We start from the raw sequence: 27,242 nt of genomic DNA, 5'->3' as shown, positions 1-27,242 counted from the left end.
GACGACGACGACGACTCCTGGGGAGGGGAGGGGCGGGGCTTGAGTGAAGCGGCCACCTCCTGAGGGATGCAGGAGTGGCAAGGAGAGAAGGAAGGTGAGGATAAATGAAAGATGGGCAGGCGATTAGGGTTAATTGAGGGTGTCTTGGAATTTGTCGTTTCCTCTGTGTCAGAATTTAATTCTGGAATGCAACGATTATGATCGTGCTTTTTTTTTTCTACTGAAGGCAACCATTGGGCTAAAACATAGGGCTAAGTGTAGTTTAATCCTAACTTACTGAATAAAATATAAATTGGTAGAATTCATGCAACGTTAAACTGTAAACTGAAGTTGACAAGCAAGATTAATGAGTGTGCTGGCTGTGCTTACACGGCACGCACACCTATGATTGAATTGTGTTTCATTGGGTTCAAGGTTCCCTTAATACAAACCACAGAGGCTGGTTTCGGACAACATAACAAGTCAGCAGAAGATCAGTTCATACATCAGGCTAAGACACACTTGCAGTGGTGGTGTTCAGCCAGTTCACACCTATTCAGGAGAACCGGTTGTTAACTTTCTAAACCAGCGGTCACCAACTGGTGGTCCATGGACCACTGGTGGTCCGCGAGAAAATTTTGATGGTCTGTAGAAAAATTATTTGCATTTTTTATATTGCACTAAATCAGGGCTCTTCAAACTACGGTCCCTGGAATGGATACGTTCAATGAAAGTTTGTATTGCTGCAGAGAATCTCCCTCTTCGGGGTCTTTTTCTGTGGGTCGGAGGGGGGCAGAAATTCTGACTTGGGGTCTGCTTCGGCCTCCTGGTGTGGGGCTTTGGATGAAGGCTGGAGGGAAGAGCCGAAGGGTCTTGTTTCAGTGGGACTGCATCATGGCCTGGAACTGGCTGACCATCTCAGCCCGCTGAGCCTCCAGGCACCTGTACCTGGCTTTGCACTCCCGCAGGTCTTCCCTCTGCTTGGAAAGCCTATGCTTGTAGTCCTCAGTGAGGTGCTTCTATTGAATCTCCTTGTCGGTCAAATCCAATCTGAACTGAGCCAACTGTTTTGCCAACTCTTTCTCATGGTGGCTGCTTTGCTCCAACAATTGCTTCCTGTTGGGATCATAAGGAGCCGGGGCAGGGAGGCGAGAAGTGGCTGGGAGGGGAGGGGCGAGTAGAGGCCGGTGAGGCACCTCTCAATGTGAGTGAAATCAAGTTGGCCACACCCAGTCACATGCCCACCTAGCCACACCCACCCAGCCGGTAATTAGGCAGATCATATTAGTGGTCCACAGGATTTAAAATTATGAATTTAGTGGTCCCTGAGGTCCAAAAGGTTGGTGACCCCTGTTCTAAACAGTTTGGAGAACTGGTTGTTGGAAGAAATCTTATTTTGTTTTTTTTCCACTTTATGGGGCTAATCCTGTAAGGAAGGCAGGAAGGAAACATTCTGGTGTTGTTTCTAGCCTAATCTTTATTGCCCTGCTTACAGAAACTGCCTCTCTGGTTAACCCTTATTACATTGTAACAGCTAAGACGAAACGGCCATCAATGTGAGTTCCGTTGAGTTGGCCATGGTCACATGACCACCAAGCCATGCCTACCCAGCTGGTCATTAGGGCAGAGACCCAGTTGTTAAATTATTTGAATCCCACCACTGAATACTTGGTTTTATTAAGAAATAAAATGACATAAAGTAACAAGTCATATTTATTAAATAAACTATAATTAGATGCATTCAAACATTAAAAATTCTCCATAATAGATTATGAACTGAATGAGTTTCTTTTGCACTAAATCATAGCAAGAATTCTGGATATGCTCTCAGCCAATATACTGTAATTGTGACATATAATGTTCTGTATTAGTAAACATTTTAAGAATTTTAACAGTATGCCTTGAACATATAGGGATTATTATTTTCATCTTCAATATTAAAAATTCCCCCTTCCAGCATATCAAAGATTATAGAGTCATGCTTTGATATGAGAAAGAATGGTATGGATTATAGACATTTTGTAGAAAGTAGGCCTAGTTAAAAGAAGGATTTTACTAATAAGGAATAAATGTTGAATATGTTCTTTCCAAATCTCATACTTACCATTAAACAATTCCGTCATTTTGTCACAAACTGGGAATTGAAGTACTACAAGTTTGGAGAGCAATTCAGTGGTGGGATTCAAAAATGTTTACTACCGGTTCTGTGGGCGTGGCTTGGCATGGCATGGCTTGGTGGGTGTGGCAGAGGAAGGATACTGTAAAATCTCCATTCCCACCCCACTCCAGGGGAAGGATACTGTAAAATCTCCATTCCCTCCCGATCAGCTGGGACTCAGGAGGCAGAGAATAGATGGGAGCAGGGCCAGTCAGAAGTGGCATTTACCAGTTCTCCAAACTACTCAAAATTTCCGCTACCAGTTTTCCAGAACTGGTCAGAACCTGTTGAATACCACCTCTTGAGAGCATCAGGTCAGGGCATTGGAGATAATGAAGTTCATTTAGTGATTAAAATAAAATATACCTTAAAGTGGGGGGGGAGAGATTAATATTATGCAATATTAGTATAAAATAGAGAGTCGTTATTTTGTGAATTATTAATTTTCTATTGAACTAGGAGTTCTCTAAATAACATTTAATATCATCTGTGCAATTATTTGTATACAGTATTTAATTCAGTTCTGTGACATACTTTTAATGCAAATACCTCATTCAGATTATCAAAACAACAACACAATCAAAATGCACACATGCTAAAGCCATTAAAAATTATACAACATCCTGATATTCCTGTTAGGAAGTATAAGAACAATCTGTTAAGGAGTCATTGCTAGTCTCAGCCATGAAAGGCGTTGCTTACCTTTTACAAAGTTTGGGGCGCAGGTCCCATAGGACACAATATTGCTCAAAACATGCATATGTTAATGTCAATTAGACTGAATGTCTATGGAGATTCTCAGTCATCCAGGCCATGGTTGTCCCATAGGTACTTTTTCAAGAGGCAACTGGACTTTCTGATTTTTCTTTGAAGATATTTCACTTCTGAAGAATCTTCTTGGATGAGAAGCGAAACATCTTTTTTAAAAAACCCAGAAAGTCCAGTTCCCTCTTGAAAAAGCACCTTTGGGCCAGTTAGTCTGACTTAAATGTATTTAATGTCACAGAAGGCAAGCAAACTAATTTATTTCCTATCATGAGATACAACATGACCACTTAAATCTGCCCTGTAAAAGGAAGTAACCTACCATCTGTTTTCTTACTTCTGTTAGTTGTAAACTAGCTTTGTGGAAAAAGAAATGTCTGTTGTAAATAAATATTTTCTGTAAAGTAGTATCCAATGTTCAAGTTGTATGATATCTTTGCACAGGAATAATTGGTGTCAGCAGATCATGACAGCCACATGTTGGCTTATACACAAAGCTAGAACAAGGAGTTTATTTTTATAAATAAACTGGAGTTGCAAGAAGTGGGATTTTTTTTATTCTTAATATTGCAGCTTCATGCTTGAATCATTTTTTCCAGCAAAAGGATGAAGCAGGAAATGTACAAAAAATTAGCATTGTAAGACGTTCTATGTTCTTGTTTTCTTTCTACTTTCTACTTCTCTTTCAGCAACCAGTGGGTGCAAATTCATAGTGTTGCTTTGGCTCCTTATGCAGGCAAATCAAAAGATCAAAGAATGAATGATTTGCCACTAATTCTATCAACACACATTTCAGTATTTAAATCCTTACATTTAAGGCTGCAGATAATTATAATTGGAAATAAGGTGTGGGAGGAGGGGGTAGAAATAACTAAACAAGTTTGCTTTTCACTTAAATAGTTTTTCTCTCTGTGCGTGTGTGTTTGTGTGTGTTTCTAAAACCTTTCCTAAAATACGGAAGAACAGGAAAATCTCAGATATGCTCACGGAAGTATCTGCAGACACAGTAATAGTTGTGGATGCTATATCAGGAAGATCTGGCCTAAATACTAACAAACTTTTTGAAGTGCAACCAGGATGGTTAGAAAAAAAACCTGAAAATTTGAAAACTGCTCATTATTTAGCTCTATCTCTAGTGCTAATTAGAATATATAACTTTTTTTTTTTTTTGCAAATGGGGTGAGGTCTACAGTAGACAGTCTAAGGTTAAAGTTTTGAGGATTTGGGGAAGAAACCACAGTCAGGTAGTGCATTCATTGACAACTCTGTTACTGAAGTCATATTTTCTGCAGTCTACCATGAGTTTGTATCTATTGTGTGCTCTTGTATTATTTTGGTTGAAGCTGAAGTATTCATTGGCTGGTAGGACATTGTAGCAGATGATTTTATGTACTATGCTTAGGTCAGACCAAAAATGGCAAAGTTCTAAATTCTCTAAACCCAAAATTTCGAGTCTGGTGGCATAAAGTATTTTGTTGCGAGCAGAGGAGTGGAGGACTCTTCTTGTGAAATATCTCTGGACTCGTTCAATTGTATTAATGTCCGATATGCAGTGTGGGTTCCAGACAGATGAGCTGTATTCAAGAATTGGTCTGGCAAAAGTTTTGTATACCTTAGTTTGCAGTTCAATATTACCTGAGAAGAAACTACGCAAGATTAGGTTAACAACTCTTAATGCTTTTTTAGCAATGCTGTTATAGTGAGCTCTGGCATTCAGATCACTTGAGATGTGTACTCCAAGGTCTTTGACAGAATGAGGGTCGTCTGTTAGGTCATATCCGTCCAGCTTGTATTTTGTGTTCTATTTTTTTTGCCAATGTGTAAGACAGAGCATTTGTTGGTTGAGATTTGGAGTTGCAATAGGACTTACAGAACAATAATAACAGTTGCAGCAATAAATGGAACCATGAATTACAATGGTTTCATTCTCAATGTTTCACTTCAATGTTTCTCCAGCAAACTCAAATTCTTTTTTTTTTTTTTACAGAAAAGGGAAAACAATTGTGCTTCCCCTTTTCTCTCATTGAGGGAAGTCAAAACTATTATACTTCTGCTGCTATTATCAACTACTAGACCACAGTAATTTTCAACCTTTTGGGGAAATCAGAACACAGGAATTTTCATTTTTTTTTTTACTGAATGGAAATTTATTAAAGGGATTATTTTTGAAAGTAGAGTATCGTGCTTGACTCTGTAAGTGAATTCAACCTCAGAAAAGGAAAAATTCTAGGGTTGTTAAAATATTCGCATTTTAAATGATTCATTGATAAAAATAAATATAAAAATAATGTAGAAAATAGGGTATTAATTAGATTATTAAATGTACCTGGAAATATGTTTGGCAAAAATCTGATTGAAAGAATATAAAAGATAGCAAGAGGCAACATTTAGAAAGCGTTTTATGCTAGACATCGGTGTGTAAACCATGTTTATGCTTTTTAGTAAGTCATTAAGTAATATATATGAATGCAAAAAGGCTCACTGTACATTTTCTGCTCCAGAATAAGCCTGTATAATGGAATGTTTTGTGCAAATATAATGTTGAAGGATGATTGGTGATTTTTTCAGGAATTTACAATTTGTGTTTGAAGTAAAGCATGATGAGACTAAATGAAATGCTTTGTGAATGATTTAGCATTGAGAAACTGATGTCTTTTGAGTAGTTGAGTGTGTTTATTGATATATATATATTCTGTCACTTTCCCACCTGATAACCAGGGAGGTCCCAAATCTCTTGGCCTTTCAGAAAGCTGTGAACCCTGGGGTCCTCCCCAAGAATTATACACACATTTCTCTAACGGAAATGATAGCATATAAGAATATAAAATAGTTATACATTTCTTTTCCCCCTGGCTATCATCTTACTTGCTTACATGACCCTGAAAATCTCAAGTTGTTGGCAGATCCTGTTGGTTTCCAGACTAAGCTGGCAAGGCTAGTCACATTAACAGGTTTACAAAGTTGTTATGGTAACATGAGTACAAAGCTTAGATTTCTTTACAGAAAGTTTGAAGATTGTTATGAACAATTGAGTAAACATATACTAATTTAAGTCAAAAGACTGTATTTTGAGCTTAGATAAATATAATTGAGCAAATACTGCTGCACAATTGGCTGGGAGCAGCAGGCATATATATATATACATGCTGAAAACTTGTTCAATCTTGCCTTGGTCAGTACGTGCTTTGAAAGTTTAATTAGGTTTGTAAAGCAAACTTTTTTTCTTTTCAATTCAGCCTTTGATCAAATTCTTCTTACTGTTTTCAGATTCCATGGGCTGGCTGAGGATTTTCCAGGCTACTTTTTGCTTTTAAATGAGAATATGCAAGTTTAGACTGGAAACGTACAAAATTGGGATTTTTTTTTTCATTTCTATTGTAGTAAGGTGAAGCTTATTAAAGTCATTTGAAGAATGTAAATAGCATCTTTTAAAATGAGGATATTTGTCGCTTTTGAAGGGCTCTGTGAGTCTTTTGACATTTCACCAGAGAATACTGTGCAAGACGTAAAACTGATGATAAAGGTAAGTTGATCTTTATCAAATTGCTTCCTTTTTAGAACTTTTGACTTTCTGTCCCTATGGAAAATTGAAATCAGTAATAAAATTCACTGCCAAAATGAAGAGAAATCTCTTTTACGGCATATACAAAGCATTTTTGTGAAACAAGGAACTGTTGTTACCATGCTTCTTACGTAACTTACCAAGTTACGATCACTAAGTTATATGAAACAAAAATTGTCTTATGACTTCTTTTTTTTCTTTTGAACAGTTACTGTCTAGAAAACCAGTCTGCAAATCATTTGAAAACTCTCTCTTTCTACATACAATATAGGAAGGTTGTTTATTTTGTTTGAATGTGAGATGTTAACAAAGAAAAAACTAAGTAACTAGTAACACAAGCTACATGATTACCATATTTACACAAAATTCATTGGAGTTGAAATACATAGGGCTGGAACCTAAGGATTCATGTATTTATGGTTTAGTCCTATTTCCTTTAATTGCAGAATACAAACCAGGAAGAGAAAGCGTGCAGAATTTGACTTTTGGGATTTTTTCAACTCCTTAATAATAACTCTGTTCTGAGTCATGTGAGAAAGCAGGCTTAGAATGAAACACTCGGCAGCATTCTCAGCAACTGCCCAACTGCTTCTCTTGCAGAAATACATTGGGTGATTTTTTTTTCCCCTACATGTTTTTTCTCTGTAGTCCCGATCTTGATTTGGCCTGATTTCAAACTCTTGTTATTATTTTTTTTCAGATTCTCCCCTCCAAACTTTGTTATGTTCTATTCGGTTTTTGCAGAGTTATCTTGCTGATAAACATACAAACAGATGAACAAGGTCCTGAGTCTCTTGACACAGTCCCTTTCCAACATTCTGTTGGATGGAAAAGAATAGAAAAATAAAACATCATTCTTTTTCATCTTCATAATTTATTATGACACCATTAAACCCATATCTATTTGATAGTGTGAATTAATATAGCATTGCAAATGGCTACATACAAAGAGTATGGACACTCTGCATTCCTTTCAACGTTTATTCTAAATGATACCCTATTCAATTCAAGGAGATTCCCAATGAAGGAGATAGAAGGGCTGAAACTAGCAAGGAGGGGACCATACACTTTTGAAGCTGGGGAGAATGATTATGTAAGCATTCTTTAACTGCAGCTGCTTTCCCTGACCTTGAAGAGAATGCCACAGTATCTCAAAAGGTAGAAGGAAAACAAATCAAGGACTTAATCCTGGAGTATAGAACACAGAGAGAGAGAGAGACCTTTGAACTGCTGTGAATTGCAGATTTTTTTTGTTTGTTGAGGACTCCGTTTCTTCTCTCCAATAAAACTATTTATCCCACCATGAAGGATCAGCTGTAGCTCTACAGTAGAATTTAGAGAAGCCTGACTGTAGTCATAGGATTGCAACTAAAACAACTCAATCCTATGTAACTTTACTTATAAAGTAGTAGAGTCCATTGGGTTAAAAACAACAACATAGATTTAAAAACAAAATGCATATAAAAAAATTCAAACCATAAATACTATCAGAACAGAGCCTGGTGCTAATATGCTCCACACAGAAACAACAGAGTACAGGATCTGGTACTGCATCTTCCACTGCAAGTACAATGGGACCATTCACATTGATTCCAGTGCAAGAGCAGAAATTATTTGTTGTTACTGATTCAAAATTTTAGCTAAATATTATGTAGTCCTAGAATATTATTCAGAGAATTTTGAAGACAGAGCAGAACTGGTAAGCATGTGGGGTTCTTGACAGCCATTGTAATCCATTGTAAACTACCTGGTGAGTTTATCCTCCAGAAGATGCTAAACTGTCAATCCAACATACATCCCCTCTTGTACCATATTATTTATCAAAGGGCATGTAAAGGGAAGGTCAAGCACTGGAATAACTGTGCCATAGAGCTGATATTAAAAAAATCCTGCCTCATCGAGTGATCTTAAGCCGACCTTTTTGGTTTAATGGTAAACTGAGGGGTCCTTGGTGCTCTCTGAGCTTGTTTGTTTTCTTGCAGAAGTTTCATTACCCAAACTAGGCAACATCATCAGTGTTAATAAGGGGTGTGGTTTGCTGTCAGTTTATATTAATGGTAAACTATTAGAGGCTGTTCTAAGAGGAGCAGCAGTATAGAAATAATGTTAAATCTTTTTTTTTTTTTTATTCAAAAAGTTTTACAAAAATTTTTTTCCCCCTTTCCCCCCAACCCCTTTCCCTTCACAAACCCCCTCCCCCTCCCCCCCTGGCTTCCCGGAACAAACACAAGGTATAGTTAAAAATAAAACAAACATATGCTAAAAAAAAAATTTTTTTTCCCAAAACTATTATACCAATTCTCCCTCTCTAGCTCTGACTTCCTCCTTACATAACCAAATCCTTCAAAAAATTAACAATAAACAATAATAAAATATATAAATCAGTAGAACAAATTAATCCTAAAATATTTAAAACCAGCTAAAGCATAAAAATCCAATCCAGTTCAGAGAATATCTCCCTTATAGCTTCTATAACCATATAACCATATAATTCTTTCGGGGACACAAATATTTTTGTCTATTAATATTTTAAAAAAACCTTGTTTCAAAAATAATACTATTGTCTCTTGCCATTTTTTTTGGTGCATTAATCTCTGTCTTTCCTTCGTTGCTCCTTTTAAAAAGTCAATCACAATATTTCCTAGTAATTCCTTATGTCCAGAAATCCAAAAATTACTGCCGTATATTCCATCAGTCCAAAAAGAGAACTCTTGGGAAACATTAAGCTTGTGAGTCTTTTCCATTTGAGGGACAATCTCCTGTAGCACAAATTCAGGCAGCTCATCCAAACTATTTAAAGAAAACTTCTTTAGATCACCTTGTTTCTTCACGATCAAATCTTCATATTTATCCACTTTTATTTGTATATCCTCCATTCCATTTTCCGAATAATTGCACTGGTTAATTTGCTCCAAACTCTCATCCAAAACGTCCCCATTTTTTATCAATTTGTATTTTTGAATAATTAAATACATTCTTTCTGTGTAGTCCTGTATAACGTCCCGAACCCATTCTTCTGAAAGAACCTCCATAACAAAATTCCTGCTGAGAATCCCCTTGTAACGTACTTAAACAGCGTAATATAATCCAACAGTCCACAGTCAAACACAATAAGATAAAATCTCCATTCAGTTTCGATTCAACAGCAAAGCTCCCTTTGATGTATCGCTCTGCTTTCAGTTTCTCTAAAACGAAACTGAAGGGGGGGGAGGAAGTCAGAAAATCAAAAATACTTGCAAACCAATAATTACTCCTCACATTCGTTCCGCCTGCTTTTCGTATCCACAAAAAAAATCAATTGCTAGCAGAAGTGGACATCTTCCTCTTTTCCTGCTTTTTCAGGAGCGCAGAGAATACTGGAGGTGGGGGAGGGGTAAATAAGGGGATTCACCGTTCAGGACTTTGTATTACAAAAACAAAGCCCCTAGGGGAATCTACCCAATTCCTCCCCCTTGCTCTGTCTCTCTCTTTCAACCAGAGAGAGAAATGAAGCCGGGATCAGTTGTTAAATCCGGCTTTTACGGTATTCAATGCGGAGTGCCATAAATTGGCACCCAGCGAGAAAGATGGCGCCACCCAGAAGCCTTTCGAAATAATGTTAAATCTTAACCAAACTTATAACCTCTAGGCACTTTGTAAAACAAGACTAGGGAACCCTGTAACTGCTGAGCTACAACTCTTGGTACCTCTAAGAAATTAGTAACTTACTAATTTAGTAACTCTGTGCTTGCTATACATTATTATTATTATGTGCCTTTGCTCAAGGTACATGTTCTTCTCTTTCAAGCTTCTAAAAAGTAAACTGGTCTCTTTCACTATGTAGACACAATATTGACACTTGCCATTCATTCTATGCGAGAGTTACTTTTCACCTTGCTCTGCTTAAATTGTGTTTAATCTCATAGTAGACTGTGACATGTTTATATTAGTTATGGACATAGGAAAGTCATCAAAATGAACCACTGATTTATCTAGCTTAATATTTGCATTAGCTTTCTTCAAATCCTTGCCCTCTGAATACATTGGACTTTAACTTCTATACGGGATGTTGTCTGAGATAATGGAAATTGAGGTCTAGTGGAATAGAGAGTGACAGGTTGAGGGAAACTGGCTCACACTCACTGATAGTTGGGTTCTCCAACTCCGCATTTATATACTAGGCAAACAAACTAAATAGCCCCGTTATTTAGTTCAAATCCTTCCCCCATAATTCCTACAAGTATGGTTATTGAATGATAACTTGGATATTTACCTTGAACTTTTAGTGTTTATGGTTTTTTTATAAAAAAAAAAAATCCGCTTTCTTCTATTAAGGATTATTTTCATGTTCCACTTTCTGAAGACAAACAAGGCAGGAGATACCTGGAGCTGATATATGCAGGAGCAGTGCTAAAGGACAACTGGGTACTAGCTGATGTAGGCATTACAGTTTCTTCCTCAATTAAATGTGTCATCAAGGTATGATTTAAAAAGAACAAAAAGGCTGCCAAATACAAAAATTCTCTCTCTATGTTTTAGAATTTGTGCTAGCATCATTTAAGAGGAATGAGAAGATTCTCATCTTCAAATGAAATACAGTAATCTTCAAATAATAAAGCAGAATGCATAAAGACTGTGAGAATCCTTAGTCTCACTCTGATTGCAAATGAACTTATAAATGTTTTAAGAAGTTCTTTCAAACGAACTATTATATGTTTTGTGTGTCTTAGTATGCCATGTATTCTAAAATTTGACTTGTTCATCAGTTCTTCTCCATCAACACCTGTGGCACATAGCATGATACTATCCCTAATAAGAGTGACTGAGAATGGTGGCTGGATGTGTATATCAGGTTTAATGGAATCTTCAGCAAATAAAAGTCTTTGGTAGAATCTGATAGATATATACAGTATGGTAGCAGCAGCAAGAATAAATAATCCAAGCAAACAAAAGTTACTATTTTGATTTCCAAAAAAATGAACAAACATAGCTCAACCTCACATCCCTTAAGTGCAGCATGAAGATATCCACTAACTGTTTTTATAGCTTTTTAAAACTGTCCTCATTCCACAATCTTAATCTCATGCCCAGCTGATAGGTTTCAGTTAGAGTCAAGGTTGTATTGTAAGGTAGAAAGCTGCATACCCAAGACACAATCTTCCACAATCTTTCCTCCTTCCCTGCAACCAGTCCTTCAAACAACGTTTGAATACAATTCTAAATAGAGCCCAGTGGGATGAAGGCTGGACTGGAAATGAAACGGGTCCAAGTGGGAGGGTGACAGAGCGGAGAAAACAAGGAAGTATATATAATGACATTACAACACAAATCTCATGATAGTGGGGATTGTGTACTTGTGTACAACATTGAGAAACAAGTACAAAATGCATATTCTCCCAGTCAGTGGGAATGCCGAGTCTGCTTATTTCTTTTGGCCCCGTCTCTTTTGCCTTCCAGCTTTTTCGACTCAGTCTAGCAGAGGGACTGGATGTGTCTACCCCTGCTTAGACCATTTTAATTGATTAATTGATTAATTGTTTGATTGTTCTTATTGTTAAAAAAAAAGAGTTCGTTTTAATTCTTGCTAGTTCGTTCCGGTGAGGAGAGTCTTTGCTCATAGCCACCAAAGGCTGCAGGAGACGGCACAGGGCTGCCAGCTGGTAGCGCCTCTGGGGGTTGAGCGTTTGGAAGGCTCCCCCACGCCACAATTCCCTATTCAGGGAGGGTGTTCCTTACTGAGGAAAAGGAGTTTCCTCTAGTGGCTGCTTGGTGCAACGATCCATTCCGCACCTAATTAAAGCCGCAAGCCTGATTTCCCCTTTGGGAAGGCACATTTCTTCAGGCAGCGGAGCTCGGAGCCTCGCTCTGCTGCTGCATGGATCGTGGCTTGTTTCTCCGCCGCTCGGAACGCAACTCGGGTCACTGACAAGTGCAACTGGCTAGACCAGAGGTGCCTTTACTTAGACCGCTGGCAGAGCGAGCGTAGGAGGAATGATCACCGGCCCCTTTCTGCTGCCTACAAGGGCTCTTTAGCCCAGGCGTTTCAGCTTCAACCTCCTGAGCGGGGATTCAGCAGAGCCGTGAGTACAAACGACAGTTTCTTTTGGCGGGAAAAGGGCGAGCCAGGGATTCTCAAAATGGCGGATGATTCAGCAAAAGGCCCAGAGCGCGCAAATGAGAGGGAAGATCACCCATCCAGCCCTGGGCAGGGTACTTCCTCTGGCCAGAAGAGGAAGTCTAAGGCACCTTCTGCAAGCCCAAATTAAGTAAGCCCTCTAAGGCAGAAGAACGTCTCCATAGGGCAATAGAAAGGGCAATTGATAAAGCACAATCCCAGAATAGGGATAATGCCTCCCATCACAATACAGGGCTAGCAACTGCTCCAGTAAGGGAGCTTAGCCCACATGAAGGCGTGGTTCTCAATACTACCTCTGTAGCTTGGTCCCCAGATCGATCCTTCAGATCTGACCGACAGTCTTCCGCCAGTGTTTTTTTTTTATTTGAATTTATATCCTGCCCTTCTCCAAAGACTCAGGGCGGCTTACATTGTGTAAGGCAATAGTCTCATCCTATTTGGATATTTATATACAAAGTCAACTTATTGCCCCCCCAACAATCTGGGTCCTCATTTTACCTACCTTAAAAAGGATGGAAGGCTGAGTCAACCTTGGGCTTGGTGGGACTCGAACCTGCAGTAATTGTAATTGCAGGCCGCTGTGTGTTAATAACAGGCTGCATTAGCCTGGTGAGCCACTTCCCAGCCCTTATTGTGTTGATGCCTTCTTTCAATCTATTCTGGAACCGTTCAGTCAAGGTCACATGACCTCAGGCCACGTTCCCCCTCCTTTTTCTTCTCAACCATTGGGGGTTATTTTTACAACTGCCCCAGGTTGTCCCTCTCCAAACATACTTCCTGCTCAGACGCTAGGCCAGAATCCAGGCTTTCTGATTTCAGAGGCCTTTGGCCATATGATTTCTGAGGTGATCAAACAAAGTCTCACTCCATGTCTTCAACCTAGTGCTATCACCAACACTCCATCAGGGCCTCAAGGGCCTCGGAGGCCTAGAATTTCTTCAGCACCTGAAAACAGGTTTTATCAGGACCAAGATTTGGAAGCCCAAGGGTCTTGGTCTGAGGAGGAGTCACATAGGGAGGAGGCTGTATCTGATGACGAGGATCTGGAACCTGATCAACCTGCATTTGTGGGTCTTTTCAACCCACATATGTTCAGATCACTTTTACATAAAGTGCTGCAGACTACAAATTAGGGGGTGCCAGACCTTCACAGGAGGCTTCAGCACCTTCAGACCCAACCAATGCATCCTTTGTAGAGCAGGCCTTGGAAGCTGAAAAGATTCCAGCACCCAAGTTGTTTGTTGATGGTGCTCAATGACAATGGTCAGCCCCAGGCTTGGGACCTGTCCCTAACAGCCAAGATAAAAGACTTTATGGTGTAGCCTCAAATCTGGAATCAGCTCTTCAGGTCCCTTCTGTAGACACTCCCATTGTGGCATTGACTTCTGTATCTCCTGTTGCGGGTCCACCGGAGGAGTCTCTGAAACCGGAGGATTCTCATCAAAAATCATCAAGCGGCTGCTTGGGCTGCCCAGGCCACCATGTCTTCTTCCTTTTTCGATCGCACATCATTGATCTGGCTCAAGTCACTCCAGGAGCGCATCCCACCTTCCGATGTCAGATCACACCAAGATCTGAATAAGATTCGAGCCTCACTGGAGTATTTAGTGGACGTGACTCTCAATGCGGCCCGGTTTGCAGCCAAGGCCATCGGAGCCTCAGTCACATCCAGACGACTGCTGTGGCTTCGGAACTGGCAGGCCGACGCCCGTAGTAAGTGACGCTTGGCCTCTTCGCCATATGCAGGTGACAAGTTGTTTGGGGCCCCTTTTGAGCCGTTACTAATTGAGACGTGCGACAAGCGCAAGGTGCTCCCCACAACATCTCTTCGAGGTGATTCTCGCAGCCAACCATACAGCAGGCCCCAGTCCTTTCGGAGCTCGGAATCTTTCAACCAGCAATGAGCTTAACGTTCCTTTGGACAGGTCAGTAATACACAACGTAATTTTCAGGGCAGACAGGGATCTGGCTTCTCCTCTCGGAGACTATACAGGGGAGGCAAGAGTCGACCCTTTAGAAGGTCCAAGTAATATAGATGCTGTCCCAATTGGGGCCCGCCTTTCCCATTTCTTCCCCATTTGGGATTTTACGACTTCTGACACGTGGGTTAAAACTACCGTGAGGGATGGACTTTCTCTTGAGTTCCTAGCCAGGCCCCCGAAGGTTTTTGTATGATGCCACGTTTCTCAAAAAATTTTGTCTAGGGCTCTAATTAATTCGGCAATTGACCATTTTATCTCTATTGGAGCAATTCAACCAGTTCTGCAGGGGAACGCGGACTTGGATTCTATTCATGACTGTTTATTGTACCCAAATCCTCGGGGGGATGGAGGGCTATTCTCAATTTAAAATCTTTGAACCAATACATTAAATACCACCGGTTCAAAATGTCCACCCTCTCCTCAATATTGTCCAGTATTCGCCAGGGGGATCTCCTGTCCTCCATTGACTTGTCGGAGGCTTACCTCCATATTCCCATACATTCCCAATTCCGCCAATACCTTCATTTTGCCTACTCAGGACGGCATTTCCAGTACAGAGCTATGCCTTTTGGCCTTTCCTCAGCCCCAAGGGTATTCACAAAAGTCCTGGCGGCCCTGATAGCCCATATCTGTTCCTTTCCCATCAGGATACAAGCATATCTTGATGATATCCTTGTCCAATTCGACACTCCAGATTCAGCCAAATTAGACCTACAGGTCACTGTTAGGGAACTCCAGGCTCACGGGTTCTACATTAATTGGGAGAAGAGCAACCTCCCAAGCACTCGAATCCTGCATCTGGGCGCTCAAATAGATTTCACAGAATTGATAATATTCCTGTCTGAGGAACGTAGAATTAGTCTTTCCTCGTTGGCTTCCCAATGTAGAAGGCGGAGACACTCATCTATCCTGCAATTATCTCAACTTGGGTAAAATGGTGTCTACCTTCGGCATAGTACCATGGGCCCTCTTCACTGCAGGCTCCTACAATGGTTTCTGTTACCACACCAAGATCGTCATCACACCTTGGACCACAAACAGGTTATACTGTCCCAGGAAGTCAGGGATTCCCTGGCATGGTGGACTTCAGATGCCCTGAACAAGGGCAGCAGTTACTGAGAGCCTTCAAGGATAATGATTACCATGGATGCCAGCTTGACTGATTGGGGCGCCCATCTGGGTCAGCACATGTCTCAAGGTCGTTGGTCCGAACACGAGTGCCAGATGAACATCAATCTGTTGGAACTCAGGGCCATTTACTTGGCACTTTGCAGCTTCAGCAACTTAGTCATAGGTCAGCACATATTAATTCTAACAGACAATATGACTGCAAAAGCGCATGTCAACAAGCTAGGCGGGACACACTCAGTCGCTCTGATGCATGAGATGTTGCGTATTGGTCTATGGGCAGAGTCCAACCTTCTGTCACTGTCAGCGGCTCATATCTCTGGAATCACGAACATACGGGCGGACTCAGCTGCAACATGATAGATCCGACAAAGTGGTCTCTCCACCCCTCCTTGTTTCAGCATCTGGTGTCCAGATTCGGCCAACCTTTGGTGGATCTTTTTGCCTCAAATCTCAATCATCAGGTCCCGAGGTTCTTCTCCCAGTATCCATCTCCGGAAGCGGAGGGAATAGACGCTCTGAGGTGCCCGTGGCCACCAGGCCTACTATATGCATCCTCCCCCATCCCTGATCCCAAGGGTCATCTCCAAAATTCTGGACTACAGAGCGGAAGTCATCATGGTGGCCCCTCATTGGCCAAGGAGGCCGTGGTATGCGGACCTCCTCTCCTTGACAGTGGCACCACCTTGGACGATCCCAGCCAACGAAGTGGTTCTCGTCCAGGGACCCCTCAACCATCCAGACCCGCAATGGTTCCAGCTCACCGTCTGGAGGTTGAGCGGGGCTTCCTAAGAGCCGCAAGCCTCCCGGACAAGGTAACTGAAATTCTTCAGGCTTCCTGTCGACTGTCCACTTCTCGTATTTACGAGAACACTTGGCAATCCTTCAGCTCTTGGTGCAGGGACAATTCAGTGGTACCTACTGAAGCGTCTGTTTACCACATTTTACGTTTTCTGCAAAGCGGATTAAAAAAAGGCTTGGCGCCTAAAACTTTGCGAAGGCAAGTGGCGGCACTCTCTTCAGTTATGGCTGGAGGCGCATTCACAGTGGCAGCCAAGGATCCTCTAATCAACATTTTTCTGAGAGGTGCCTCTAATTTGCGACTGCTGACGGTTCACCGTTTCCCAACATGGAGACTCAATGTGGTTCTGACGGCCCTGACCAAGCCCCATTTGAACCTCTGAGAGGAGTCGACCTACGATTCTTATCATTCAAAGTCTAATTTCTAGTAGCAATTATGTCAGCACGCAGAGTTTCTGAACTTGCAGCTCTTTCGGTCAGAAAAGACCTATGTGTGTTCCACTCCAATAGAGTGATTCTCAGACTAGATCCTACCTTCATGACCAAAGTAAATACGGTCTTTCACAGAGCGCAGGAACTAGTACTTCCAGATTTCTGTCCCTCACCAGTACACAGACGGGAGAAAGTCTGGCACACACTTGATGTCCGTAGGGCGTTAAAGATCTACATTTCTCGTTCAGAACCCTTTAGGAAGTCAGAGTTCTTGTTCATATCATACTTACCAGCCTCATTGGGCCTAAAGATTAACTCTCGCATGTTGAGCAGATGGATCCGATCTACGATTGCGGCAGCATACCAACACCAATCATTGCCGTTCCAGGGCGCATTTGAGCTCATTCTACCAGGAGCACAGCAACTTCAGCTGCATGGAACACACACGCTTCGATTCAGGAGATTTGTACTGTGGCCACCTGGTCATCTCCGACACCGTTCATAAGACATTATAAATTGGATGCGTCTGCGTCCGCTGACGCAGCTTTTGGACGGCGTGTTCTTCAACAAGTCCTGTCGGACCAATCCCTGGAGAGCCAGCAGTTTCCCACCCAATGAGGATGTCTACTTTGGTATGTCCCCAGCCTGACCAGCGTTCCCACTGACTGGGAGAATGGGCATTGGCTTACCTGAACTTGGAGAACTCTTGGAGAAGTGGGAACGCCGGTCAGCCGCGCCCTGGGGTTAATCCTGCCGGCTCAGGGGGTGTCGGGGTGGGGTGGCTACTAATTCTTTATCGTTTCAGGTAGACACATCAGTCTGCTTCAGTGTCCTCACTGAAAAAGCTGGAAGGCAAAGAGGCAGGGCCAAAAGAAATAAGCAGACGAGGTCCTAATTGGCTAGCACAGGAGAAACCCCAGCCTGACCGGCGTTCCCATTTCTCCAAGAAGGGCGTTCAGGTAAGCCAACGCCCATTTCAGCTTTTTTTGGCTGTCATTATGACAGTTCATACCAAGTGCTTATGGGAGAGGACTTTCCTAATATGCCTTGTGAACTTCCTTCTGTTTCCCCCAATACCACTCTGTTGCCTCACCAATCTTGAAGTATTTTTGGACATGGTTTTATTGGTCTGAATTACTATCATACTTTTCTGTCTCCTTAAGGAACAGAAGGATACATACATAATTCTGTGCAAGCTAGAACCTTTAGTAAATCATGGTTATACCATGACTGTCCAATGTGAAAATGTGATGTGTGACTTATATGCCATAATTGCACATTATTTTTTTAAATGTAAATAAGGAATTGCTGTGCCATGATGTTAATGCTTTTTTTTCAAAGAGGAAAGAAAATAAGGAAATCTCATTGTTTCTTTGAAGCTAATATATAAATAGGGAAGGGAAAATTACTTGCAACTAAATTGAGAAACCAGGAATTATTGCTGCTGTCTTGCTTATTTTATCAATTCAGGAGTTAGTTAGCCAAAATTATTGTTCTTGGCAAGGCATTACTTGGTACATAGCACCAGAAAAACCTTAGAGCTGCTGTCTTCTTCTCAATCTGGTCTTTGCACTCAGCAGAACTTAATTTCTAAATAAACAGGCAAAAAAAATTAGACTGGAAAGAATCTGCATTCATACAAGTTCATTAGTAATCACAGAAGTGATTACTAAAGCCAAGCTTTAGATCCCACATTGAGAAACAAGCACTTCTGTTGCTATAGCTCTTTTGATTGTGGAAAATATTCTATATGATTTCTTTCTGTATATTTTCATTCTGAGAAGCATATTAGTGATTCTTCTCATTCTTGAGATGGAAATTAAGCCAGAATAAAATAATGTTAAAGTTATCCAAAGACTACCAGAACTGATCTTAGGAGGGTGTAATTTTAAACCAAATTCTCAGAGCATATGCAACATTTTTCAAGACTAGGGCTGCATTTGTTCCTTGAATACCATAAGGATATACTTTACAAGGAGGGTAGAGTCAGGAGGGGAAAAAAAGACAATCTAATTTATTTTAATTACAATTAATAACAAATTGTTACCTCCTGTAACAAATTGTAAGATAAACCTTAACTCCCTTATCGACATATGTGAGGGAAATTTCTTGCACATACATTTAAAATTGCCTTTTTCAAACCAATGTCCACCAAATATTGGATATTCTGACTAGGAATTTTAATTGTGTAGTTCAACAAATATAGAAATGTAGTGTTGCAGTTCAATAAATCTGAAGGGAACTAAATTATTGAAGACATGTCATATACATTATGTTTCTTGTTCATTAGTGTTGTTTTCTCCACCAGGAAGAAGACAAGCCAATTTTCTATGTATACAACCCAGTCACTCATGAAAAATTGTCCATAATGGGAAGGATTTATCTTCTTTCATCAAAGGTTTCAGATCTGAAAACTTTAGTGACCTTGAAATGTGGTTTTCCAAGTAGCATTTATTGTCTCAGGACTCCAGAGGGCAGGGAGATGTTTGACTGCAATACTCCGAATGATTATCAGTTAGATATAGGTATAAGACTGTTTGCCTATTATATCTGTTTTTAGTTGATAAGTATAGGACCTTCAAATCTTATCTTGGTGACTCAAAATTGTAGTCCAGATTTCTTTATCTGAGACGGTTTATGAGTCTCAGTGAATCTAAAGCAAGCTATATTTGAGTAGACATATACAGAACTATATTATAAGAAATATTTACACTTTTACTGAGAGAAAATGAAATAGGGTTTTCATATTTGGCAGTGCCATTTTACTATCTCTTCAGTTTTCAAATCCTAACACCGGCATAGTTGACGATTTTAAAATGTTAGAACATAAGCAACTGGCAATTAGCAAATGAAATTTAACATTTTGATAACAGTTAATAGTTAGATAATTTAGCTATTCTTCTGAATTAAATGTTGATTCAATTTTATATTGTATCCATAATACTATGTAAATCGCTTCTTTTCTAAATCTAAACTTCACTTTTCCTGCTATTGTTCATGTGATTTTCAGCTTCTCTGCTACTGCAGATATTAAAAGCTAGTATTCAGAAGAGAATGAGTGGTACCTTCTAGCCGACAAAAATAGAAACAGAAATAAATGACAATGTTTACTATTAACAGGCACAACTCTTCGTTTGGATGTTTGGAATGGATGGAGAGAATTCTTGACCAGCTGTATCCTAGGAAACAAACCCAAGATCCAGTATTATCTGTCAAAGGAAGAACCAATACTCAGGTATGAAGATTCAACACACACTTCTCAAAATCCAGTTTTATTTTAGATTAGAATGTTTGTTCCAAGATGGTCATTAAGTGGCAAGAACTGAAGGATAGAGGTAATAGGTGGGAAGAAAGTGAAAGTTAAAATCAAGAAGGTCAAGCCTTCTATTGCAAGATAACATCTATTTTGTGTTTGCTGCATTGATTACAATAGACTTTCAAGACCATTTCAGAATGCTGGTTGTGTTCCTTATCAACCATAGTGCTGGATTATATCAGGGACTACTGTATGTAAATGCATAATGGCTTCTGCAGTGTAATTTTGATTACACTTGTGATTTTGGAAATGCTATACTATTCTTTACATGGCTAATTATTTTTTTGCACACATATTGTTTCAGATATCAAAAGAGAGTAGCTCTTTACATGGCAGCCTTTTTCGGACACCTTCAGGTTTCAGTCTGGCTCTTGAAAAAGGGAGTGAAGCCCACTGAAACAATTGGTGTACATCCTTATCGTGAGTGGTGTCAAGAAGACGATCATTCTGACAACATGAAATGTCCCGTTCATGCAGCTGCAGAAGCAGGCCAACTTATGATACTGAAAGCATTTGTTAATTCCAGTGCATTATCCCTTCAATGCCAAAATTCTGCAGGGCAAACGCCATTGCAGCTATGTATCCAGCAGAGACATAAAGATTGTGTATTATATTTAGTCACCAAGTTATGGTCGGTGGTTTCTTATCCTACATTCTCTCTGCCCATGAAAATCTATATTAAGTTAAAGCTTTGGCTTCTTAAATCTCAAAATAACATCTATTCAGTCAAGAAGTACAACCCTGCTGCAGCCTTCAAAACACGAGTTGGGGATGTTGTCTTTGTGGATGGTTTCACAAAACCAGAAATGACCTCCAGAGGGTTTTGCTCAGCCGTGATCAAACATGCAAGTAGCAGAGGTTGCACACTGCCAGATTTAAATAATCAGTTTCAACATGAGCGATCTCGGTACCATTTGACCATATCTGATATGTACCTCAAAGCGAAAAATGTTAGATTACCTCCAGTGGCAGGTGCAAAGAAGAAAGGTAGCAAAGATAGACAATGGCAAAAAAGGAAACCTAGAAAAAAGAACACACGGCTTAATGAAGAATACATGGACCAAAATATGTGTTTAGCAAGAGTTCCTCTGCCTTCTAATGCTCTCCTCAAACCAGCATACTATTATTCCATACCTAATGTAGAGTTCCTGCTAAATCCTTCCCTGGAGTCGTTTTCAGAATACTGTGGAAGAACTCCAAGAGAGAATGCAATCTACTGCTTAGCCATAGCCAGGTATGTGTCGGTCTTTATTCAAAAATATATAAGTTGAAAAGCAGCATCAGAAGTTTTTTTCTTCTTCTTATGGAGACCTTATGCTTCCATTCCCAGTCCTAAAGAGGTGCCTCAATCCCAAAATTGAGCTTGAAAAATTGTGGCAAAAAATAGTGATTTGTTGCCATAATTTACAATGTGATTTCACGGTGCCAGGGGGCATCAACCTGGATGCTGAGAGACCTGCATGTAGGCTACAGTCTATCCAGCCTTGAGCCTTTTTCGTGTGACAGAAGTATTCAAAATATTTTACAAATGTTACTGAGTTCACCCTGTCACCTGTTCGACCTGGGGCAAAGGTAAATAACTGGGCATCATTAGCATGCTGATGAAACCAGAATCTATGTGATAGGTCACCTATCTCAGCAATTTAATGTAGATTTAAAAAGAACTGAGGAGGGTTTCATAATTAATCATCACTTATTATTGCCAATTATAATTATCATGTATTATTGCCAATTATAATTATCATTTGAAGGAGCTGCTGAAAATAGAAAGATTCTGATGAATAGATACTGCCACCAAGTGGCAACAGTAAATTCAGGAAACTATAAGCAGAGAAGAGCAGGAGTCTAGGTCAAGGCTGAGCAAGTTGATTTTAGCTGATTTGCAGAATCATGAAATATATTTTTAAAAAAACTATTAAATAAAACTAAAGTGTGGATTGTCCTCTCCTGCAAAAAATGTTTTTTGATCCACTTCATTAGACAATGTTTCCAACATTCTGTGTTGGGAGAAGCTTTTGAGATCAGGCTAGGGAATCAAATACAGGATGGATTAGTTTACTGTTCGGTGCAGTATGTCAAATTCAAAAATACGTTAATTTAGCAGACAATTTTTTTTTTTTTATGAGACATATATTATATTGAGGAGGTGCGATGGCTCAGCAGTTAAAGACACTGAGCTTGTTAGCTGGAAAACTGACAGCTCCGGTATATGATAGGGCAGTGATGGCTAAACCTTTTGCTGTCGCGTGCCAAAAGCGGGGGGAGTGCAGGGGGTCGTGTGTGTGCGTGCCCACACCCATAGTCCAATGTGCCCCACCCCTTGTGCATGCGCGCATGACCCCCCGCGCTCCCCCCATTTTCGGCACGCAATGGCACGATGGGCCCGGTAGGCCCATTTTTCACCCTCCCCAGGCTCCAGATGCTTTCTAGGATGCTTCCCCACCCATCCCCAGAGACAGTTTACCGACTTCCGGTGGGCCCGGAAGGCTCAAAAATTAGTTGGCCAGTGCGCACATGCGTGCTGGAATTGAGCTAGGGCAATGCTCACATGCCCACAGACATGGTTCTACGTGCCACCTGTGGCACACATGCCATAGGTTCACCATCACGGTGATAGGGTGAGCTGTTGTTACTGGCCCCAGCTCCTGCCCACCTAGCAGTTTTAAAGCATGGAAATGTGAGTAGATAAATAGGTACCACTTTGGTGTGAAGGTAACCTTTACCTTTATATACTGTCTATTTATCAAACTCTGCAATTGCAATAGCCAACTATCATTTGAACACAAGCATAAAGCACAGAGCAGACTTCTCCCAGGTACTTGTCTTTATTTTCAGGGTATGTTTTCTATTAATAAAGCATACTAGGAATCCAGACTCAACATTTTCACTTTGTAAATGATGGAACATGTACTTGCTTTTGCATGTATATATAATTAATTGATACTTTATTTGTGGCTGCAAAGGTAACAAATGTCTATATCTTTTATTGCAGTGAATTTAAAGAGAAGCCTTGGCTGCAACAATTGAACATTGCAAGAACCCTAGCTAGAAAAAGTATATGTAAACCTACATACTAACTAGACTCAGATGAAATAGACTATATAATAGATAGATTAACCAAAAAGATTTATAGAAACAATACATCTTGGCAAGCAAAGTTCATACATATTCTGAGAATCCTGGAATCTTCCCCTTTGTGGGAATCCAGTAGCATCCTTCCGATGCTATTGAAATGCCATTCATATTCCAAAAGAATTAAGAATAACAATTGGTTTATATAAATATGAAATGCTAATGCATATTTTTTGAACATTTTGGAGGACTCCTATTGGGGATTCTTTAAACAGAAACATTGTAGACAATCAGCAAATTTAATTTTTCTGAAGCTCCAGGAATGGGATGGAAATGGAATGGATTGGAGACCTTGAAACAGATTGTGGTGGACAAAGAAGTTTGTATTCAGAAGAATCCTCTGAATTCTAAAAATGATCTTAGCAGCTTACATATTATGTGGATGAAAATATTTTGCATGTAAATAAGTACTACCATTGGAGGAGTGGTCTCTCTCCTCCTAATTTGAAAACAAGACTGATTGACAAGTCTGAATTTTATTATAATGCCATTCCCAAATTAATCCTAATTTATAAAACATTTGTGATGTTTTTGAAATGTATTTCTGCTACTTCTTAGAATTCATATGTTCCTATTTATTAAATCATTATTGACATGTCTTAATTTAATTATCTTTTTGTATTAATTTATTGAATTGAATCTACTTGGAGAGCAGTAAGGTATAGCAGTTACAGGAGTGAGGCGAGATATGCTGGAACATTATTGCCACAAAGACTGCTATTTCTATGACCTCTTACAGCAAGAGAGTCTAATAAGAGAGGGTTGGAGTTTCCAAGATTTTGTATCCTATCCTTTTTTTGCTGCCATTAAACCTAATGAATGAACTTCTATGGTATGTGAATTGCTTCCATGGTCATGCATTATTATTTAAGGGTTTAATATGACTGGAATATGCTATAATTGGAGGAATGCAGATCTGGCTGAACAATCATACCCGAAATATGTATATCAATGTCTCCGTATCATTTAAAAAATTCTACACTGCACTGCTATTCTGTTACTTCGTCAACGTTTTTAGGTGGTTATTAGCTACCCCTGGTGTATAACAACTGAGCAGCTGTATAGGAGGGAGGGAGGAAGGAAGGAAGGTTCAAATGCAGGGGTATAGAATTAGGACCATTCTGAACAGCATACAATGAACAAGCTAAACATAGGTTACAGTACAATGCTACTGCAAAGGGACAAGAATCCTCCTGGCACTATACCAACAGGAATACAGTGTCATGATCAAGATAACTCACTGTCCTCTTTACAAATAGTCCTTGACTTATGTCTATATGCTTAACAACCATTTGAAGTTACAACAGTGCTGAAAAATGTGGTAGCCAGTCCTCATACGTACGACATCCCAACATCCCTAGAGTCATGTAATCAAATTTTTGTCATTTGGCAAGTGGCTTGTATTTACAATGATTGCAGCATCCCAAGGCCATGTGTGATTAGCACTGGTGATCTTTCAAGTGGTTTCTGAGAAGCAAAGTCAATTGGGAGGAAGCCTGATTTGTTTAGCAACCATGTGATTTATTTAAGGACTGTGGTGATTAGCTTAACGGTAGCAGCAAAAGAGGTCTAAAATCAAGGGTGATTCACTTAACAACTGCATCACTTAGGGAAGTTCCAGTCCCAATTGTGATTTTAAATCAAGGACTGCTTGTATTTTGCATTGGTTAGATGACACCTGGACTATTGTACTTCCTTCTAGGCTGATTTTAGGAAAAACATTGACAATCAAATCCAAAGAAAAATAATTAAATAATGGAGAGAACAGTTGTACATACTGAGAATTTAAAGCTGGAGAACACTGCAGGGAAACACTATATCCATTTTTAGATAATAAAGATGACAGAAAATAATTTTTCAGTTCTGGATGACAGGATAATAATGCATTTAAATCACAAGGAAGTACAGTTCAGTTATCCTGAAAACATTCCTAATGGTAAAAGCAAGTCAACTGTGGAGCAAATTACTTTTCATTCTGTGCACAAGTAGTCCACAACTAAAAACAGTTCATTTAGTGACCATTTGAAGTTATAACGGTACTGAAAAAAGTGACTTATGACTGTTTTTCACACAATCGCTACAATTATCCCCATGGTCAGATGATCAAAATTCAGACACTTGGCAACCAATTCATATGAATGACAGTTGCAGTGTCCCAGGGTGACGAGATCACCTTTTGCAATCTTCTGACAAGCAAAGTCAATGAGGAAGCCAGATTCATTTAACAGCCATGTTACTAACTTAATAACTGCAGTGATTCATTTAATACAGTGGCAAGAAATGTTGTAAGCCATGGTGGCGAAGTGATTAGAATGCAGTTTTGTAGGCACACTGCATTCTCACTGCCAGGAGTTTGATTCTGACTGGCTCAAGATTGACTCAGCCTTCCATCCTTCTGAGGTTCGTAAAATGAGGACCTAGATTGTTGGAGGCAATATGTTGACTCTAAACCGCTTAGAGATGGCTGTAAAGCACACTGAAGCGATATATAAGTCTAATTGCTATTGCTATTCCTATTGTAAAATGGGGCAAAAATTAACAACTGTCTTGCTTAGTAACAAATTTTGCACTCAATTGTGATCATAAATCAAGGATTACCTGTATTGCCTTCTTTGGAGGTATTTAAATAGACCTGGTGATCACTGGTAGAGATGTTGTACAGTGGTCACAAATTTCAGCAGTGGGTAGGGAGGTGGATTATATTATTTCTTTTTAAAAGCAGGTATTTATTACTAATATAATTTCAAAAATGTATACAAATATAAATAGTTTTAAAATATAGAAAATATGGGGGGATAGGAAAAATAATAAAATGCAGGTGGGTAATTAACAAGAATGTAATAATAGTTCTGTACATTTGAGCCAGTAAATCAGAAGTGTAACTAAAATCTGGTTTTATCTAAAGCAAGCTCACATTGCTCTAAATAATCTTTTTCTTTTTATCTTAAATGTGTTTTGCTTTTTGTTTGCTTTGTCTGATATTGCTAACTCCAGAAGGACATCACATGATGGGTTTGTATGCAATACTCCGCTGAGTTTATTTTTAAAGAGCCTGACCAAGAACATGTCTTCAATCATTGTTACATACTTTTTTCTCCCTCCTGCCTATTTTGGAGGAGACAAACATTCCTTGTATCTTTGCAGGTGGCTAGATATCAACATAAAATACGACAAGTTTATTAATTGCAGACCCTGTCATAAGGTCTGGAAAATATGATTCATAGCCCTGAGTGGCTATGAACCCAGCTAATTGTGGGGTGTTCAATGAATCTTATTTTAGTGCTAAAAGATTTTAATTCAGGACACTTTACCCATCCACCAAAACGCTGCCATTCACATTTTCAAAAGAGGACTCTTAAGTGAACCTGTTAGCAATAAGTTCTGTATAGTTATGCTCTTTGATGAAATCCAATTTTTTTACTATCGGTTCTGTGAGCGTGGCTTGGTGGGCGTGGTACGGGAAGGATATTGCAAAATATCCATTCCCGCCCAACTCCAGGGGAAGGATACTGCAAAATCTCCATTCCCACCCCACTCTGGAGCCAGCCAGAGGTGGTATTTGCCGGTTCTCCGAACTGCTCAAAAATTCTGGTACGGGTTCTCCAGAACCTGCTGGATTTCATCCCTGGTTATGCTTCATATTAAATCTGCATTAAAATATTTTATACATGGTTTTAGATACATGATACAGAAGAGACAGAGAGTAGGAAAGTTTTGCCAGCAGGCGGCGGCGGCGGTGGCAGCAGCAGCCGCAACGCCTCGATTTTGCTTTAGAGTCAGACAGACCCTAAACTCCGCATAAGGTTGGCAACTTTAAGGCTTGTGGACTTCAACTCCCAGAATTTCTCCCTGGGAATTGAAGTCCACAAGTC

General features: G+C 39.9%; 1 protein-coding gene across 4 annotated transcripts; it reads left to right on the top strand.

Moving 5' to 3' along the window:
* The first annotated feature begins 58 nt into the window (after positions 1-58).
* Positions 59-23,880, top strand: ANKUB1 (ankyrin repeat and ubiquitin domain containing 1). 4 transcript variants are annotated; one of them, XM_058189015.1, is made up of 7 exons: positions 59-94; positions 6,170-6,425; positions 10,779-10,922; positions 19,231-19,447; positions 20,043-20,157; positions 20,543-21,472; positions 23,231-23,880. In XM_058189015.1, exons 2-7 carry the CDS (start codon positions 6,336-6,338, stop codon positions 23,313-23,315), a joined length of 1,581 nt encoding a protein of 526 aa, XP_058044998.1. In that variant the 5' UTR covers positions 59-94; positions 6,170-6,335; the 3' UTR covers positions 23,316-23,880. The 4 variants fall into 4 exon arrangements, with proteins under 4 accessions (XP_058044998.1, XP_058044999.1, XP_058044996.1 ...); XM_058189016.1 differs by lacking the exon at positions 59-94 and having other exon boundaries at positions 6,102-6,425; positions 10,779-10,880; XM_058189013.1 differs by lacking the exon at positions 59-94 and having other exon boundaries at positions 6,103-6,425.
* The last annotated feature ends 3,362 nt before the right edge of the window (positions 23,881-27,242 follow it).

The sequence above is a fragment of the Ahaetulla prasina genome, chromosome 6 (assembly GCF_028640845.1).
Source record: "Ahaetulla prasina isolate Xishuangbanna chromosome 6, ASM2864084v1, whole genome shotgun sequence".
Classification (NCBI taxonomy): domain Eukaryota; kingdom Metazoa; phylum Chordata; class Lepidosauria; order Squamata; family Colubridae; genus Ahaetulla; species Ahaetulla prasina.
The sequence above is the reverse complement of the archived record's forward strand: the minus strand, read 5'-3'. Positions and strand labels throughout refer to the sequence as shown.

Excerpts from the sequence above, each read along its gene's own strand:
- ANKUB1 (XM_058189015.1), top strand. The coding sequence starts at position 6,336 with ATGAGGATATTTGTCGCTTTTGAAGGGCTCTGTGAGTCTTTTGACATT. Across the intron at positions 19,448-20,042 it reads TGATTATCAGTTAGATATAG|GCACAACTCTTCGTTTGGAT; the intron begins GTATAAGACTGT and ends TACTATTAACAG. Across the intron at positions 21,473-23,230 it reads TACTGCTTAGCCATAGCCAG|TGAATTTAAAGAGAAGCCTT; the intron begins GTATGTGTCGGT and ends CTTTTATTGCAG.